This window comes from Anas acuta, chromosome 14 (assembly GCF_963932015.1).
Source record: "Anas acuta chromosome 14, bAnaAcu1.1, whole genome shotgun sequence".
NCBI lineage: Eukaryota > Metazoa > Chordata > Aves > Anseriformes > Anatidae > Anas > Anas acuta.
Genome location: NC_088992.1, coordinates 1,924,157 through 1,940,343, shown reverse-complemented (window position 1 = coordinate 1,940,343; position 16,187 = coordinate 1,924,157). Strand labels below are relative to the sequence as shown.

The 16,187-nt window shown below is 52.5% G+C and overlaps 1 protein-coding gene across 1 annotated transcript in view; it reads left to right on the top strand.

Moving 5' to 3' along the window:
• PDLIM4 (PDZ and LIM domain 4) overlaps window positions 1-15,542 on the top strand; it is a 40,218-nt gene extending 24,676 nt beyond the window's left edge. The window contains exons 4-7 of the mRNA XM_068698477.1: window positions 7,690-7,868; window positions 9,494-9,651; window positions 12,412-12,532; window positions 13,120-15,542. Of these exons, the coding sequence (XP_068554578.1) occupies window positions 7,690-7,868; window positions 9,494-9,651; window positions 12,412-12,532; window positions 13,120-13,324 (663 nt within the window). The 3' untranslated portion in view covers window positions 13,325-15,542. The remainder of the gene's footprint in view (window positions 1-7,689; window positions 7,869-9,493; window positions 9,652-12,411; window positions 12,533-13,119) is intronic.
• The last annotated feature ends 645 nt before the right edge of the window (window positions 15,543-16,187 follow it).

Sequence of the window (16,187 nt, the reverse complement as noted above, 5' to 3'; positions counted from 1 at the left end):
CCACTGGATGAAGAGCTGATACATGCTGGTTCTGGTTCCATGGGAGACCTGGTGGCTGAGGATGGAGCTGAGACATTTAGGCACAGCGCACCGTGTCCTCACCGTGTCGGTGCTGCAGCTGCTCTCATCTCCGAACGTGGTGGTGCCTGTGCCGGACGGCTTCATCTGCAGAGCTTTGGCTGAAAGTATTCTAAAAACGCAGCAAGGATATCTTGTGTCCTCTGACTCGACAGAGCACACGCTCCCCGGTTAGCCTGCTTTTTATAAAAGTGTTAATAAAGCAGAGACATTGGTACAAAGCCCTCCTCTGTCTGCTTGTTAAACACAGCCTCGCACCGCTGATATTAAAAACATGCTGCCGGAGCTGAGGCAGGCAAGATAAATGGAAACACATTTTAATCATTCTTGCCGTTCTTGGGTAACTTTTTTCCATCGCTGTGGATTTTTAAGAGACAGAGGGGAGCCAGGTAGCTTTGCGGACAAAGCCGTGCCGTGGCAGCTCGGGTCCCCTGGGAGCCCCCTAAGTGATGCCAGCCCTGCAGGCACCGAACCCAGTGCTCACTCCTTGTCCTGCAGGCAGCTCCGTGCCCTTTGCCAGGTGATGTTTCCCAGGTGGAGATGTTCCCCTCGAGGGGCTGGACAGCTCAACCCAACAACAGAAGCAGTTGTGTGTCTCCCTGCCCCTTTGCTCATGGGGAGGACTTGTTCTTCGGTTGGAGGTGTGCATTACAAATGCAAAATGTGCAAATATAGAGCTGGAATATTTTCCTAGCTAACCCCAAAAGTGCTTTTTTTTTTTTTTTCATAATGCCTCATTTTACATCCCAGAGCTGCTTCTCCTGAGAGCACTCCTTCAGCAAAGGGTCACTGTCTTCCTCCCCCCAGGACAATACTGGATGTTAAGAAATCCCCAGCCATCACTTGCAAATGGTACAGAAACTTCCCCATCCGTGCAAACGCATTTCAGATGACTGCTGTCGAGGCTGCCGTAATGCTGTCAGAGGTGACGCATCGCTGAGCACTGGTAGGAAATGTTCAGCTTTTCCCTGCCTGGTGCTTTCAGTGCTGATGTGCCGCTCTCAGGCAGGGCTGGTCCGGGTGGTGGTGTAATTACTGCCCTAGAATAAATCACGGCTGCTGTACGGAAGGGCGTGCACCTTGGAAACAGGGTTTTGTGGATGCAAATTCACGCCGACGTGAGATTTCGGGGCTCACCTCAACCCTGCTCCATGCTCTAATAATTAAATTTAAAAAAATGCAGTGGAAGTTTGCCTGTGATGCTTTTTCTCGTAGCTTGCAGGGGTTTAACAGAAACTGCAGAACACAGCACAGAAACACTCGCAATAAATTGTGCTCCCCCCAGGACCTGACCCTGCACGTGGGGGCCCCGCTCTCCCCTGCCTGCCCTGGGGCTGCGCCTGCCGGGGGCCGACCCTGCAGCCCCCCGAGGGGCCGGGGCCAGGGGGGTCACACTTCACACGAACACTGCCTGCTGTCTCCTTAACCCAAACGCCCTCTGGGTGTTAAGGGTTTGGGTTTGGGTTCATCTGAAAAAGGGTTTTGGTGTTCGGCTGATGTCTGCAGGACGTGCTGCGTGGGGCTCTCCTTTGTGCCGAAACAGGGACTTGGCAGGATCTGTGAAGTCCGTCTCATAAAATAACTCACATGCTCCGTTCATCCAGCCTCAGACAGCCGCGCCAGCCCTGTTTCCTTATCTGTTCATCTCCCGAGCGGAGCTCAATAGCAGGGATGGGCTCACCGAGCTTTGCAAAGCGAGGCTGGAGCCTGCTCCTTCCATAAATCCCGGCCCCTCAGCAGGGCAGCTGGAGGGCCCGCGGGGAAAGGAGAGCAGACCTTTTGCAGGGAACTCTTAAAACATGTGTAGCTGCTAAAATGTACCCTTTCCTGCAGATTAGGGGCAGCTTTTGAGATACGTGTTTGCCACAGGCTTCTTTTGGGGCCGTTTCCCGGGGAAGCTCCTGGTGGCAAGTCCTGTGCATGTGGGGGCTGTGATCTACCCACAGACCCAAACCTTGGCCCCAGCTGCCATCTTCTCGCTGTTTTCACCGCCTTATCCATCCACCTCTTGGTCCTGAGCTTCTTAAATCCACTCATGCTGGGAGAGAAGCAGCTGTACTGCGTGGACCGAGCTGGAGAATCGCTCCCTGCCTGTGGACAAATTAAATCTGTTTTGTGCATTAAAACGAGCACAGCGCTGTCCGGCCTGTACCTCCTCGGGAATTAATATGATTTCCATTTCCAGGACTTTTGAACCCATCTCTCAGAGGCAAAGCACTGAGCTTACTGCTGAGAAGCTGGGGAGGGGAGAGGAAGGGAGGGCTGCGTTGCGTTTGTCTTCTGGTCAGAGGCTGAATTTCAGCCCTGAGGGGTGTGCCAGCAAGTGGCCGCACACCTACCTGCTTGTGAGATGGGCACAAAAGGGGACTTGTGGTGACTTTGCCCACAAAAGGCTGGAGCCTGGGGAAACTGAGGGGATTTTGCTCAAGGATGATCAGATTTTGCCTGAAGCTGTTCTGGTGCAGCAGGGCTGTGCTGGCCAGGAGGCTCCCTGCAGCCACAGAGGGTTTCTTTTGCTCTCAGATGAACCAGCTTCTTCCTCAGGTACCTCGTGTAGCATCCCCAGCCTCCGTGTTTCCTAAAAACCAGGGAAGGAAGGAGAAGGAGGGAGAGGGAAGCCCAAAGCTGCTGGTGAGGAGCTGGAGCGCTCAGCTCCGCTGCCATCCCGGGGGGGGGGGGACACCAGCAACCAAGCGCGGTCACACAAGAGGGACCTCTTCGAGGTGACCCCGTGGCTAAGTGGTGCTTTGCGGCGTGCAAATATCGAGGCTCTTGTCGCTAACCCAGCGTTTTGGCAGCAGTCGTCGTGCCGATGCTGACTGCTGACATCCTGCTTGGAGGAGGGCGGGATCCGAGGCACATCAAACACAGAGCTGCTCTCCTCCGAGCCAAGCTGTTAATGACCTTCAGCTCTGTTTAAGTCTGGTGCATCGCGTGTTTATAGCGAGAGCAGGACTGGCCCCCCTTGGCTTAGCACAATAAACATATCGCAGCCGCTTTCCCCGAGCAGCCGGGCGCCCGCAGGAGCTCAGCACCATCACTCCTGTCCCCATGTGCCCAGGGGCCTTTTGGCTGAGCCTCCTCGGGCCTGCAGAAGGCTCAGAGCTCCCCTGAATCAGCCGTGGGCTTACGTGGAGGCTGTAGGAGCCAGGACGAGCCTCTCAGATGGGTGACTTCAGTTTTAGTCTGCCTGACAGGCTGCAAGGTGAGCCCAAATGTTTTGGTTGTGCTCCTGGGCTTTCAGGGGTCTAACTGAAAATGCTGTGAAGTGAATGCGCTTAATACACTTCGGATCATGATGTGAAATCTTTTGTCCTTTAAAGTCTTTTGTCCTAAAAAAAAATACATTATTTTGTCCAAAATTAGATACATTTTGTCCTAAAACCTTTGGTTTCTAGAGCTAAACGCTTGTAGATGACAAAGGCTGAAAGACAAATGGGGCGTTTTGCAGGATGTCTGAAAAGGAAATAGCTTTTTTTTTTTCAGGTAGCTTGGATGTATTTTACAAAAGTGTATCGGGACAGAACTACAGGTTCCCAAAACTTAAGAAATTAAATCTTGTGCAGTACCTCCTGCTGAGGGCAGGTAGCTCCTGGCAGGCTGCACGGCGCTGCTGTGAGGAGCACGAATGGGGGCGGCTGGTACCGAGGGTGGCGGAGACGGCGAGCACGTGGGAGCTCTGCCTGCCAGGGGAAGAGCTTAGCTTTAAATCCTTGATTTAAAGTCTTCCCAGTGTTGGATCCCAGCACTATTCCTGTTAAGCAGGCGGCCCAAGCTGCATGCTTGCCTTGACATATTTTAACAATCTGAACAGATTTATGCTTTTTGTTGACCCTACAAGAGTTGGTTACAGAATAGGATAAACTCTCCCGAAGACAGACAGACTGAGACTAGTTCTCAAAACCTTTCCAAAACTCGTGGTTGGCTGCACACTCCTCCTAGCTATGGGAATGCTTATTCAAGCAGTGATTAGCTTGATAAAAGTATTTAATTTCTGAGTCTTCTCTTATATCACAGATTTGACTAAAAAGCAAGCTGGAGGAGCAAATATCCCAAATTATCTGCTCCAATGGAGTCTGCAGCACAGCTTTAATGAGCAGGCGAAGCAGATCTTGTTCTTTAACCAGAGAATGTTTTGGCTGGAAATAGCAAAGACCCGGAGTGTATTTGTATTTCTGTTGAAATGTTCAGCCTGCTTCTTACAGTGCTCTCCTGGACGGTTCCTGGGATTGGAAATGAGATATTGCAGCAGGGTCTCTGTGCAGGCACCAGCCCCGGTGCTGACGGATGCTGTGTGTAGCTCAGCGCCTGGGGATGGTCCGTGCCATGTGGCTGGGGGTGGCTGCGAGGTGATGGATGCTGTGCCCCTCAGGACAGGAGTGGGGTGTGCAGGCAGAGCCCTGCAGCTCCTGCTCCCACCAGGCAGCTCCTGCAGTGTCCCTGCTTGTCACTTCCAAGCCCTGAGCACGCAGGGGTGAGAGGAGCCATTCGGGTGCCTTTGTGCTGTCCTTGGAGAGGATACTCCTTCACGTGGGAGAAAATCAGATTAGTACATTAATGTAGAGAAAAGGTTTTCATTAGGGAAGCCGAGGAAGCATTCCTGTTTCCAGCAGAGATGCAGAGCCGATCCATCAGCTGGGCAGCGCAGCCTGTTTCTCTTCCAGATTTCCTTGCGCAAATCCCACCGACTTTTTTCCCTGTGAGATTTATAGGCAGCCTGTAGGCTTCAGCTGATTGGCAGTACGGGTTGTTTTCTTAAATAAAAACCCTTTTATCACTCTTGATGCTGTGTAGTGGTGGTGAGAAATGCTGGGCACTCGTGGCACTTAAATTTTTCTTCCCCCATTTTCATAGAGGTGTCACCTGAGTGGATGCCATGTGGTACCCACAAGGCTCTCGCTGCAGACCAGCTCTTCTCCATCTGCTCCGAGCTGTCACCTCTTTGCTCACCTTTCTCCTGGTGGAAGATGAGCAGAGGGAAGACCTTGGGGTCTCCAGCAGCCAGGAGAAGTCACCAGAACTGCTGCTGGGCATCCGCAGCCACTCAAACCCAGCTGTGCCCTGCGCCCACGACCCCGTGCTGTCTGGAGAGGGACGGACACGTGCGCAGCTCCTTCCAGGAGCTGGAGGCTTGAAATGCTCAGCCTGGGCTCCAGGAGTCCCAAATGCTGTGTGTCAGTTCAGCTACACTTCGTAATTGATGCTCCTACAAGGCAAGCGTGAGAAAACAGATTTGGAGTCTCCGTTTTGCAGGCTGAAAGAGCTCTCTTTGGTGAAACTGAGCAGGCCAGCTCTGAGAAGGGGTTTGCAAACCCTCCTAATTTAGGAGAGGCCATAAAAAGCAGGGAAAAAAAAAAGCCAGCAGAAAAAAGCGAATTAGGTCCCAAAGGGGCAAAAACTGTTGTGATCTTGAATTTGAGAACTGGAAAGAAACCCATCTGGTTCTAGGTTTCCGAGAAGGAGTGCGGGAGTGCTGTGCATGATGTAAAGCCTCGCGCGGGGCTCGTGGGAAAACGCCGAAGCAGCTTGCGAGATGGAAAAAAGGAGACTGAACTCGGTCCAGGGAACAGCCTTTCATGCATCAGGAAGGATTTTAACAGAGAAACTGTAGAGCGAGAAGGAGGACAAGAGAGAGGCTGTTGTGCATCGCAGAGAGCGTCAGGGCAGTGAGCTTTAGCTTTACAGGGACGTTTGCGCCTGATTTACAAATTGCTGGGTTTAGCAGGAATGAGTGCAGGACACTTTATGAGCTGCTGTGGCTTAAAGAAAGCCCAGAGGTGACCACGAAGGGCCTGGAGGCACTAGGGGGGGGAGCTGGGGCTCTGGTGCCGGAGCCTGGCATGGGGGAGCCCATGGACAAGGTGCTAGTTTGGGCCCTGGTGCACGGGGATTTAACAATCGGGGCTTTTTGAAGCCCGAGTGTCCATAGCTCTGCCATCCAGGCAGCATGTGCCGTTGCTTTTTTTTCCTGAGACTTTTATGATCCTTCTTTTCCTCTCCGTGTCACGGTTGAAAGTATTTTCTTTATTTCCCTTGAAATACTAATGTAAATCTGGGAATTGGAAACCTCTAGCCTGGTTTTAATTGTATTTATTATTTCTTTTTAGAACAGAAATTGGGGAACAATTAAAATTATATTATTCCTGGCAGCGAAATTCCTTTTTTAATAGCTAATTTGGAGTGGTTGGGTTGGAAGCTGCTTTCCCACGTGCGTGCACGCGTGGTGTGTGTGGGGTGTGTGCTGCCCCGGGGAGCTTGCCTGAGGCTGCTGCCCTTCAGCTGGTGGCATGAGGAATTCAAAGGCCCCGTCTTGCAGCTCTTAATTAAGCCGTGTTTTTATCAATGGGGGTTTGCCTGAGGAAGAACCGAGGGATCGGACTTCCAGAATCTTTTTCTAGCAGGATCTGGTTTTTATTTCTCTTAGCTGTTGGTTTTTACTACGCTTGGAAGCGCCGGTATTTTCTCCTATGCACCAGTGATAGACATTTGTTTCCCATTAGTATTTATTGGATGATTTTAGTCAAAAGCAAGCTTTGTACGAGAGCCCGCAGCATGCGCTTGGCTGTTTGTTCGCAGGGCGATGTTTTCTCTGCTCAGCTTTGCACAAGCTTCGCCCTGCTGCAGCCACAGGCATCGCTCTCAGCCGGCGGATCTGCCCTGAGCCAGATTAAATCAGATTACAGAGATTACAGCCACCTGTGTAAGCATCTATTTCATCAGTGCAGACGGGTTTCTGACTCAGGCGGATGGAAATAGCAGTGGTGATGCCCGTGGGCTGTGCAGCTCGGTGCTGCCGGCAGCGCATTGCTGCGCTCACAGGGTCGAGTGGGAAGGGTCGGGGTGGGCGATGCTTTGTGGGCATGCACAGGACTGAGCAATAAAGCTTTTGAACTGCACACGTGTAATGTATGTAGCTAAAATCATTAGAAAAACGTGCATTTTAATGGCATGCAAGTTCCTGACTTGAGATAATACAAAGATTCCCATAGTTGTCCCTGCAAATACTCATTTATTAAATTAAAAGCTAAGAATTAAAAAGGGGATGAAGATACAAGTACCAAGCTAAACTCCTGACCGGTGCACTTAACACACTGCAATTGATCTTGTTTTGGGAGGAAACCTTTTGAAATCACAGGTCTCTGTGTAAGGGGTCATTGAAGGAAGGCAGAAATGCAGGGATGTGCCCCCAGGTCCAGGTCTCGCTCCGCTGCGGCGTGCCGGTGTGTGCCACCAGCCCTGCCCGCAGTTTGAAGGGGCTGAGCACCGCAGGAGTGCAGTAACAGGGAATTAGAAGCAGGCTCGAGCAGACTCACGGCCCTTCTTTAGAGGAAATAACAAATATGCTTTTACAGGAGGATAAACGGAGAATACTTGGCAATGGCCAGCCCCAGAGAAGCAGGCACGTTTGTGATTAGAGACCAGGAAAAGCTGCACGGCTTCAGCAAGATCTGATTACAGAGCGTGTTTTCCTTCTGCTGGTGCACAGCTCTGACTTCCACAGCACACATCAAACATCACTACTGCAGCCTCACGTCACAGAGCAGCCTCGCCGTGTGCTTGCACAGAGAGGGATAAACCTCAGGGGTTTCTCTGCTTCCCCTTCTCTTGCAGGATAACGGCCCCGTGCTGAACAAGCGGCCGATGCCCCACGCCACGGCCGGGAGCCCGGTGGACAGCAAGCAGATGCTGAACCTGCAGTACAACAACCCCACCCGGCTCTACGCCAACAGCAGCGTCGACTCCACTTTGCCAGCCCAGATGAGTGGGCTCCACATCGCTCCTGCCCAAAGGTAGGGCAAGCACGGTGCTCGTGCTCTGTACTAACTCCAGACCCCAGCCCGGGGTCGGTGCCAGGGGGTGTCACGAGAAGCACAGTCCTGTTTCTTCTAAATACACGGTCAAGACAAGATCTGCAGGTTTTGCCCTTGTGGTGGTCAACACGGCTGGAATTGGTCGCAGAGAAATTAACCCAGAAAGCTGGGATGCTCATAAATGTGCGATCTGCTCAGCGCAGCTGTCCAGGAGGCTGCGAAGTAAATAATGCTGATCGGAAAGACAAAGCTTTTGTATAGCCGAGAGCAGTTCGTGTGGGTAGTGCTAACTCAGAGACAGGCCGGGCTGTGAGGCTTTCCCATGGCTTGTGCTGCCCATGATTTATGCTCCCACGGACTGGCAAAACTTTCTGCAGGGAAGTAAGGTCTGCATCAAATGCAAGGGCAGAGAGAGTTTGTGTTCATCTCAGGAGCTGAGTGCCTGGACGAATTCATATTTCACCGACGCTGCAAGCCAGGTTATTCCCTGTGCTGCTCCAGGGAAGTTAATGAGTTTGGAAAGATGAGAACCACACAGAAATGCTAGGAACAAAATCTGATGTTATCTGCATGTGAGCCAAAATCAGGAGCTTAGCTCTGGCTGTGTCTGAGCAGAACTGGGGCAGAAGTGCGTTCCCCTGGCCTCTTCTGCAGGAGGGGTTGGTTGGGGGCTGGTGGGCACGAGGGGAAGGCAGGTGGAGAAAAGGAGCCAGGTGACACCAAAAAGGGTTCAGCTCTGATGGGCTTCAAGGCTCTTGCTGCTTTTATTGGTTCCTCAGTGACCTCGATGAGGTTGGCACTCAAAAAGGGAACCGGAGCCCTTTGGCGCAGGGCTTTTGTGCCTCAGCCTCAGCACAGCATAAAAACATTTGAATTCATCTCTGCTTAAACATCTACCCAAGGTATTTTTTATTTGAAATGATGTTTTTCATGGATGGATGTCCTGAACAAGCCGGCACAATGGCTTAAACTGCAATTAGTGCAGCGTACCCCGGTCACGCCAGATGCAGGCAGCTTTGGGTGTAGTTTTGGCCAGCACTTATTTGGGAGGAAATCACAAGAATGTTTTTATATCCCATTTTCATGGGAGGCTGCTGTCCTCATCGAAGCTCCGGGTTTTCTGGCAGAGGGATGTGCTGACTCCGAGTCAGCCACAGCGACACTGACCCGGAGAGGTGGCTGTGGGTCACCCCCCACGCGCTGTCACCCCCGTGCTGGCAGCAGGAACCTCTCCCTGTGCCCTGGTGCGGGGGTTGCTGGATTCCCTTAGCCCTGCATAATGAATTAAATAAGTTTTTTTATCCCGTTTTTTTCCAATGCATCTCACGGGTGGCAGAGCGATTCGCAGTGCTTGCAGCTGCCTCTTTCCCGAAGGCATCTGGTGGCTGGTCCTGCCCCAGCTGCGTTGCTCAACGGGGAGCAAGCAGGAAACAAGTTTGTCCCCGTCTGTTCTCCTAGCACGGCTGTGCCTGCAGGCAGAAAGGCACGGGGGAAGAGAGGTGTTTCACAGCATCTGCCTGAAAGGGGATTAATCCAGGTACACCCCTGATTGCCTGACGCTTGCTGTTTATATCTGACCTGAGTGTCCCTTTGTTTCCAAACAGCATCGACCCCGTAAAGTCTCTCCCACGGAACAGGAACGGGATTGATGTGGAGTCGGATGTCTACAAGATGCTTCAGGACTATGAGAAGCCCGTCTCGGAGCCGAAGCAGTCAGGATCCTTCCGATACTTGCAGGGCATGCTGGAGGCTGGGGAGAATGGTAAGGAGGGCTGCTGGAGGCTGGCATCACCCGGAGGGACCCCAAAACCTCCCCAGTAGCAGCTGGGTTTTTGCCTTCATTCACTCCTCCTCTGCCCCTTTTTATGGCTCCCACGTCCACCAAGTTGCTGCTGCTGCCTTAACCCCATTCCTTTTCCCTTCCCAAGGTCCAGAAGCTTGGCAAGCCTCAAAGGACCGGTTGGCAGGAGCTGCTGGGGCATTTTTGTAGAGTGAGCGGCTGGGCTGCTCTGTTTTGCTGTGCGTGACTTGGAGCTAGGCTCTCTCATCAGCTTTCCAATCAGGATACCAAGCGCACGGGCAGAAGCTCGGGGCAGCATCTGGGGCAAGCTCTGGGTGCTTGAGAAATGTGGCTGAGTTGGGCATCACGGGGAAGGGCTGTGGATCTGCAGACGGCAGCTACGTGGCAGCTGCTTTCCCGGAATTGGTTGTTGGGATGCAGTGGTGTAAAGGGCTGAGTAAGATCAGCGATGGAGAACCCTGTGCCTTTTTAATAAACAGCATTTACACGGGGACGTGGATGGTCCTCAGCAGTGCAGGAATAGAGATCAGGAGCTTTTGGCTCACTTCTCAGCTCTGTCCCAGCTTCCTGTCTATATCATTAACCTGGGTAGTCGCCAGCTCTGACCATTCCGAATAAGATCCCCAAACGACACATTTCTGCCTCTTTTTATTTGCCTTTCAACCCTAAGTCCACTGAGGCTTTTGTGTTCAAGCCTTCAGGCTTCTCTTTACACTCACTGGGGCTAAAATCTTCTTCTTGTTTCCTTCCAAGAGCCTCGGACTCTAATCATGTGAATCCAGGAACTTAGATTTTATGGGAAAATAACAACTACTGCAAATCTCATTACGAAGCTGCAGGAGTTAGGGAGCCAGGCTGCCGCACTCCGGGGGCTCAGTGAATGAAATGGCAGAAGGGTGTTTTGACGAGGAGATTATTGCCTCTTGCTTCCCAGGAAACACGACCGCAGGTAGCTTCTGACCATCAGGAGTTTCCACCAGTTTGGGTTTTCTGGGTGCCTGCATGTGGGGGCACCAGGGGGAAGACCCACGGCCGCAGGCTGGCAGGGAGCTCCCCGTGGGACAGGGACACGGCGCTGTGCTGCCTCCCCGCATCTCCACATCACCAGGAAGGAGCAAATAGGAAGCAGCCGAGATAATCCCAGGCAATAAAGCTGCTCCCCCTCTTCCTCCCATTCTTGTGCAGGGAGACGGAGCAGAACTGCAGCCTTGCTGGTTTGTTCGGTTTAATAAGGTTTTTATTTATTTGCTTGTTTTTTGTTTGCTTTTTTTTTTTTATGCTTCTCGGTTGTTGCTTTTTTTGGGTAAAGAAAAAGCAGCAATCTGCTGCGGTCACATCCTGGTGCTCTGCCAGCCTCTCTGATGTGCTTTCCAGCCGGCCCGGGGCTGTGCAGCCCCGCGGTGCCTCGGCTGGCGCAGCGCTGTCGGTGTTTCGTAAGGGTTCCCGACGAGGTGCACCTCGGTGAGCAGCACCTCTCTTGGCAGAAAGCTCCGCGATGTTTCAGCAAAGCTGAAATCACCGGGAGTGTTTGTGGCCGGGTTGTTTTACAGCTTCCACCCTGTTCCATTTCCCTTAAGCCTACGCGTGTCACCAAAATACCCAGTTTGGCCCAGGGCTGCTGCGTGTTGGCCTTTTAAAGTCAGGCTCCACGCAGATGGGTACCTCGGAGAAGGGGCTGGTTTATATGGGAAGCATTTCTACTGGAAGCTCTGTCTTCTCCAGCATTCCCAGCCCTGTCCTGGTACTGGGAGCACTGGTGTGTGGTGGTGTGCCGGATGGGAGGAGCAGGCCCTGGTGCTGGCAGTGCCCTTTGGACCACGACCTGTAAACCAGATAGGGAGAAGTCTCCTTAAAAAGTGCAGAGCCATAATGGGCACTTTGGGGCAAAATCCAAGCGCAAATTTCCAAAAATTTTGGAGCATGCACAGATGCCTCAACCACAAAGCACCTGTGCCCATGCCAAAACCTCACAGAGCTCAGCGGGGTCTAAGCACACCTTTAAGGGTCACCGTTTGCTTCATTCCTTCCTTTCCTCTTGGACCTCTGTGAAAGGAGACCTCATGCCCCAGAAAACCTCATTTTCTATCCGAAGGTTTTATTTTAGATTAGATTATTTTAGATTAAAGTAAACGAGCCTTCTAGGAAGAAAAATGCACGCAGTTATAGTCATTTTTTTAATTTCCCTAGTTCTCCAGAAGACTTCCATCTTTGTCTCCTTGGCGGTGGTGGATTCAGCAGGTGCACCCAAATGTTTGTGGGCTGGAACCGATTCTTGCTGGAGCTTTTTGGAGCTTTTTGCCATTTGTCTTTCTTTCCTGACTCACTAAACAGCACTGCAGCCAGATTCCTCTCTCATCTCCAGCAGACTGCGTTGCCTTTTGGCAATGTAGAGGTACTGAGGTGGTGCTTTGGCAATATGAGGGGAGAGGAGCAAAGATTTCTACGGCCATCCACACACCGTAAGGATGAGCAGAAGATGAGCAGAGGGTCCATGTGCTGTCCTGCAGGCACCTGTGAATGCTGTGTGACTTTTAAAGGGAGTTGGTCTCACTCTTTGCTCTGTAGTTCCTTACAAGCAGGTTGTGACAGGCAGTGTGTGTGTTCTCCTGGGAAAAATAACTAAAGAACTCGTCTGGCTCCTTAATGAAAATTAAAAAAAAAAAAAAAAAAAGCTCCCAGAGGACAAGTTTTCAGTCTGTGTCTGTCTCAAACTCTTGGCAGGTGAAAAACTCGACAGACTGAGCAACCCCCGGACCGTCAAGCCTGCGGTGCCGAAGCTCGGCGGTGCCATGTCTGGGATGCAGATGCTCCCCGAGTGCACGAGATGTGGGAACGGGATCGTGTAAGTGCCACACAGGGACGTGGCTGGGCCGTGTCCCACCCGAAATGCAAGTTGGAGGCTACAGCAGAGTCCCTGCATCCCTTGGTGGTGGTCGGTTTGTTGGGTTTTGGGGGTGTCTGTTTGTTTTGCTATGTCTGAAGCTGGGGTTGAGGAAGACAGCTTGGCTTGCCCCTTTTTAGGGAATCCTGCAGCAAAATGTGGGTGATTCACTGAATGCTTTGTGCCCTGCTTGTCCCAGCAGCCGTGTGTGGCACCGAAGGCACTCTCATTTCTTTGATGCCTTATTGAGGGAGAAATGCCACGAGGGTCAAGTGTAAGAGGCCTGTAACTATTTGTGTTTGTTGGTTGAGGAATTGCTCTCAGGGGGTGTGTGTGGGGTCATGTTTCAGGGAATAGAGGTGCTCTTCTGCTTCTCCCTGTTGTAATTCGTGCTTTGCTCAAGGCTTGGTGGTGCTGGGTTCTGCAGATGCCTGGCACAGCAAGGGGACAAGTGATGGGGAAGGAGCAGGGGGGTCGGAGAGGCCCCCGGTGCTGCTCATCCCCCCGTGCCCCTCTCGGTCTGACCCACGCTCTCCCCATCTCCCCAGGGGAACCATCGTCAAAGCTCGGGACAAGCTCTACCACCCCGAGTGCTTCATGTGCGACGACTGCGGCCTCAACCTGAAGCAGCGGGGGTATTTCTTCATCGAGGAGCAGCTCTACTGCGAGACGCACGCCAAGGAAAGAGTTAAGCCCCCCGAGGGCTATGACGTGGTGGCTGTTTATCCCAACGCTAAAGTGGAACTTGTCTAAATCCCGCTCTGCTCCGCAGAGGTCAGACGGCGCCCGCCCACCCACATGCACGCCGCCGGCTTCGCAATGTGGCTGTAATCAACCCCGATTACTAAAGCCCGAGTCAAATGCCTTCTCGTAGATAAAAACCGTTTACACTTGGGATCTCGAGGGGATGGTGTTGAAAGCGTATGAACAGGTTTTTCCCTTCTCTTTGACACTCTGCTTTTTTGGGTTGCTGTGCCGGGTTATTAGTCTGTGCCATAACCTTATCCCAGATCTGCATAAATATTGATTCATTCCCTAGGGTTTTTTTTTTTCCTGTAAAACTACTATACCTCCCCCCCATCCGAAAAAGCAAGGAAGACGTTTTAGAAGCTCGAAGAACATAAGGCACTTTACCAAAAGAAGCTGATTCCTCTGCCGTGACTTCAGCCTCCTGCCCACGGATGACTGCTCTGTGCCCCCCCCTTGCACCGGGCATCCCACACGGCTTTCCCTGCTCCCAGCCCTGCTGTTCTGTCACCTGGCCGCCTCGCAGCACGTGTAGGGGACGCTGAGGACGGGGTGCTGAGGACGGGGTGCTGAGGACGGGGTGCTGAGGCAGGATGCGGAGCCCACCTGGCTGCCCCCACGCTGCTCCTCCTGCCTGAATTCCCGGCCCCTTTGCTTCCGTCCTCCCGACTCCGACCCAGCTTCGGTTACGCTTCTGTGGTCCTCCCCATCTGGCTCTGCTCTGACCTCGCAGCTGGGGAGGGGGAAACAAAATCCCCCCGGGCACTTCGGAGGTAACGTGAGAGCTCTTTGAGCCCACCGTGAGGCCCCAGGGCTGGAGCGAGCCGATGCAAATCCATGCCCGTGCCCTGAGACTGTGCTTTTAGCCAGGTTTCTCGTGCCCTTTATTTTATGGGGGAAAAAAATAGAGGATCTTGGGATGTTGCTTTGTTGGAGGAACGTTTTTTATGTTAGTGTTTAGAGGAGAGAGGTGTGGTTTAGACACCCTGCTGTTAGACGCCACCACGATGATGGTGGAAGCCGTGTGGGTGGTACCATGAGGCCCTTTCCGAAACACGTTTCTGCGCTTTATAAACGAGAAAGTGCCTTCTGTACAGGCAAACCTTTCATTTCTGTGTCACTATTTCCCCATGTAACGGATCAGAGGGGTTTGGTCAGGGCGTTACAGGGCCAGGAGGAGACCAGGCCCTGGGGGGGTTCCAGCAGCTCCTGCGGGCACCAGGCTTTGGCCTCAGGACTGCTCCTGTCCGAGGGGTGCGAAAGCAGAAGGCAGCGTGGTCGAGGCAAAAGCAGGACACCAGGAGGACACAGCAGCACTGGTACTCCAAAAAGCTGCCAGGCTGCCTTGCAGCAGGGGGGTGCTGCTCCCCCAGCAAGCTTCCCACCCCCAAACACTGCCTCTTGCAGCCGGGGGGATGCCAGCAGCAGGACACCCATCCCCAGCTCCTTTTCCATCAGCATTTTCCTTATCAGAGTGCAAGGAACACACGGCAATTTTACCACACAGCCGAGCCTTGTTCTCCTTGTACCTGCACAGCCTGGCTCGGTGGATTGGCCCAGCTGAACGGGAACACTCGGGACAGCTGTGAGCGATTAGGAGACTAACGCTGAGCAGGTATGAAGTGTTATTGCCCCTTGTCTGCAGGCCTCTGCTTGAAGCTCGTTAGTTCGTGATCAGCAGCAGCTGATTTGTTCTGATTTCCCTTATTAACCTGGTGTGTTACGGGCTGGCAGCCGTGTTTCATCCCTGGCACCTTTTGTCCCCGCTCAGTGCCATCTGTGGCTGGTTTCTCACCCCCCAGGTGCCAGCCGTGCTGCGGCTCCAGCACAGGGAACACCTGAAAAATTGACGAGCTGGTTCAGCACCCGTGGGCTCTGGGCGCAGAAACGATGTGGAGAGAGCAGACCCAGGCTTTGCCTGCGCCTTCTTTCAATTTGGAAATGCGTTCCCCCAAATCAATTTTTCCACACACTCATGATACTCTTTCCTATGAGTTATCAGCTGGTGTGACCCCCCCGAGGAGCTCAGAGCCCCCTTGCACAGCGATGCCCTGGGGCAGGTTGGTTTCTGGCTCCGTGCTCTAACAGATGCCCGCAGGCAGCGACGGCTCCGCCTCGCCCCGCTCACAACAAGGGCCAGCTGCACAAGCCTTACCTGTTAATTCTATTTAACTCTGTCAAACGTTTGTATGAGATACGAAATAAAGTTGTATTGTTGGTTTTATGCCTCGCTTTAATTGCTTTCGCTTTGATCCGTTCCTCGGGTTTCTCCCTCAGCAGACGTGCGTGGCGGAGACCCTCGGTGCCTGGATAAGGTGGGTGCTGGACAGACAGACAGACAGACAGACAGCTCCTGGTACCTTTTGTCTTGGGGGAAATCCTGCTGGTGAGTCCCAGCAGCGTTTTTTCCCTTGTAGCAGCACCACTTGGGATGCATGGAGGGAATAGCCTTGCTGCTCCCCCTCTTAAAAGGGACTTGAATTCCACCTGAGTTTAAAGGCAGGGTGTTTGTTCTAATTCTTCATGAAAAGAAGGCTTTCCAGCCCGTTTCTGTTTCAGGCAGTAACATGAGCCGTGCAGCTGTTGCATGCCAGCCCCTACCGCTTGCAGCCTGATTCCCCAAGCATGGCACAAAGAGGATTTTCTTACCCCAAATCCACAGGTTTCCACTCCACAAGCCTTAATAAAACACAAGCCCTGGGACAGAGCTGCACCTCTCACCTCTCCAGCAACTCATCGTGCATTCAGAGTCTTACCTGAGGTCTGCTGTGTGGTTTTGGGGGTGCTGATTTTGTGGTCTTTTTTGTTGTTGTTCTCTTTTTCTTTTTTTCTTTTTTTTTTTTTTAATCATGAGTCTTTCCTGCCCTTC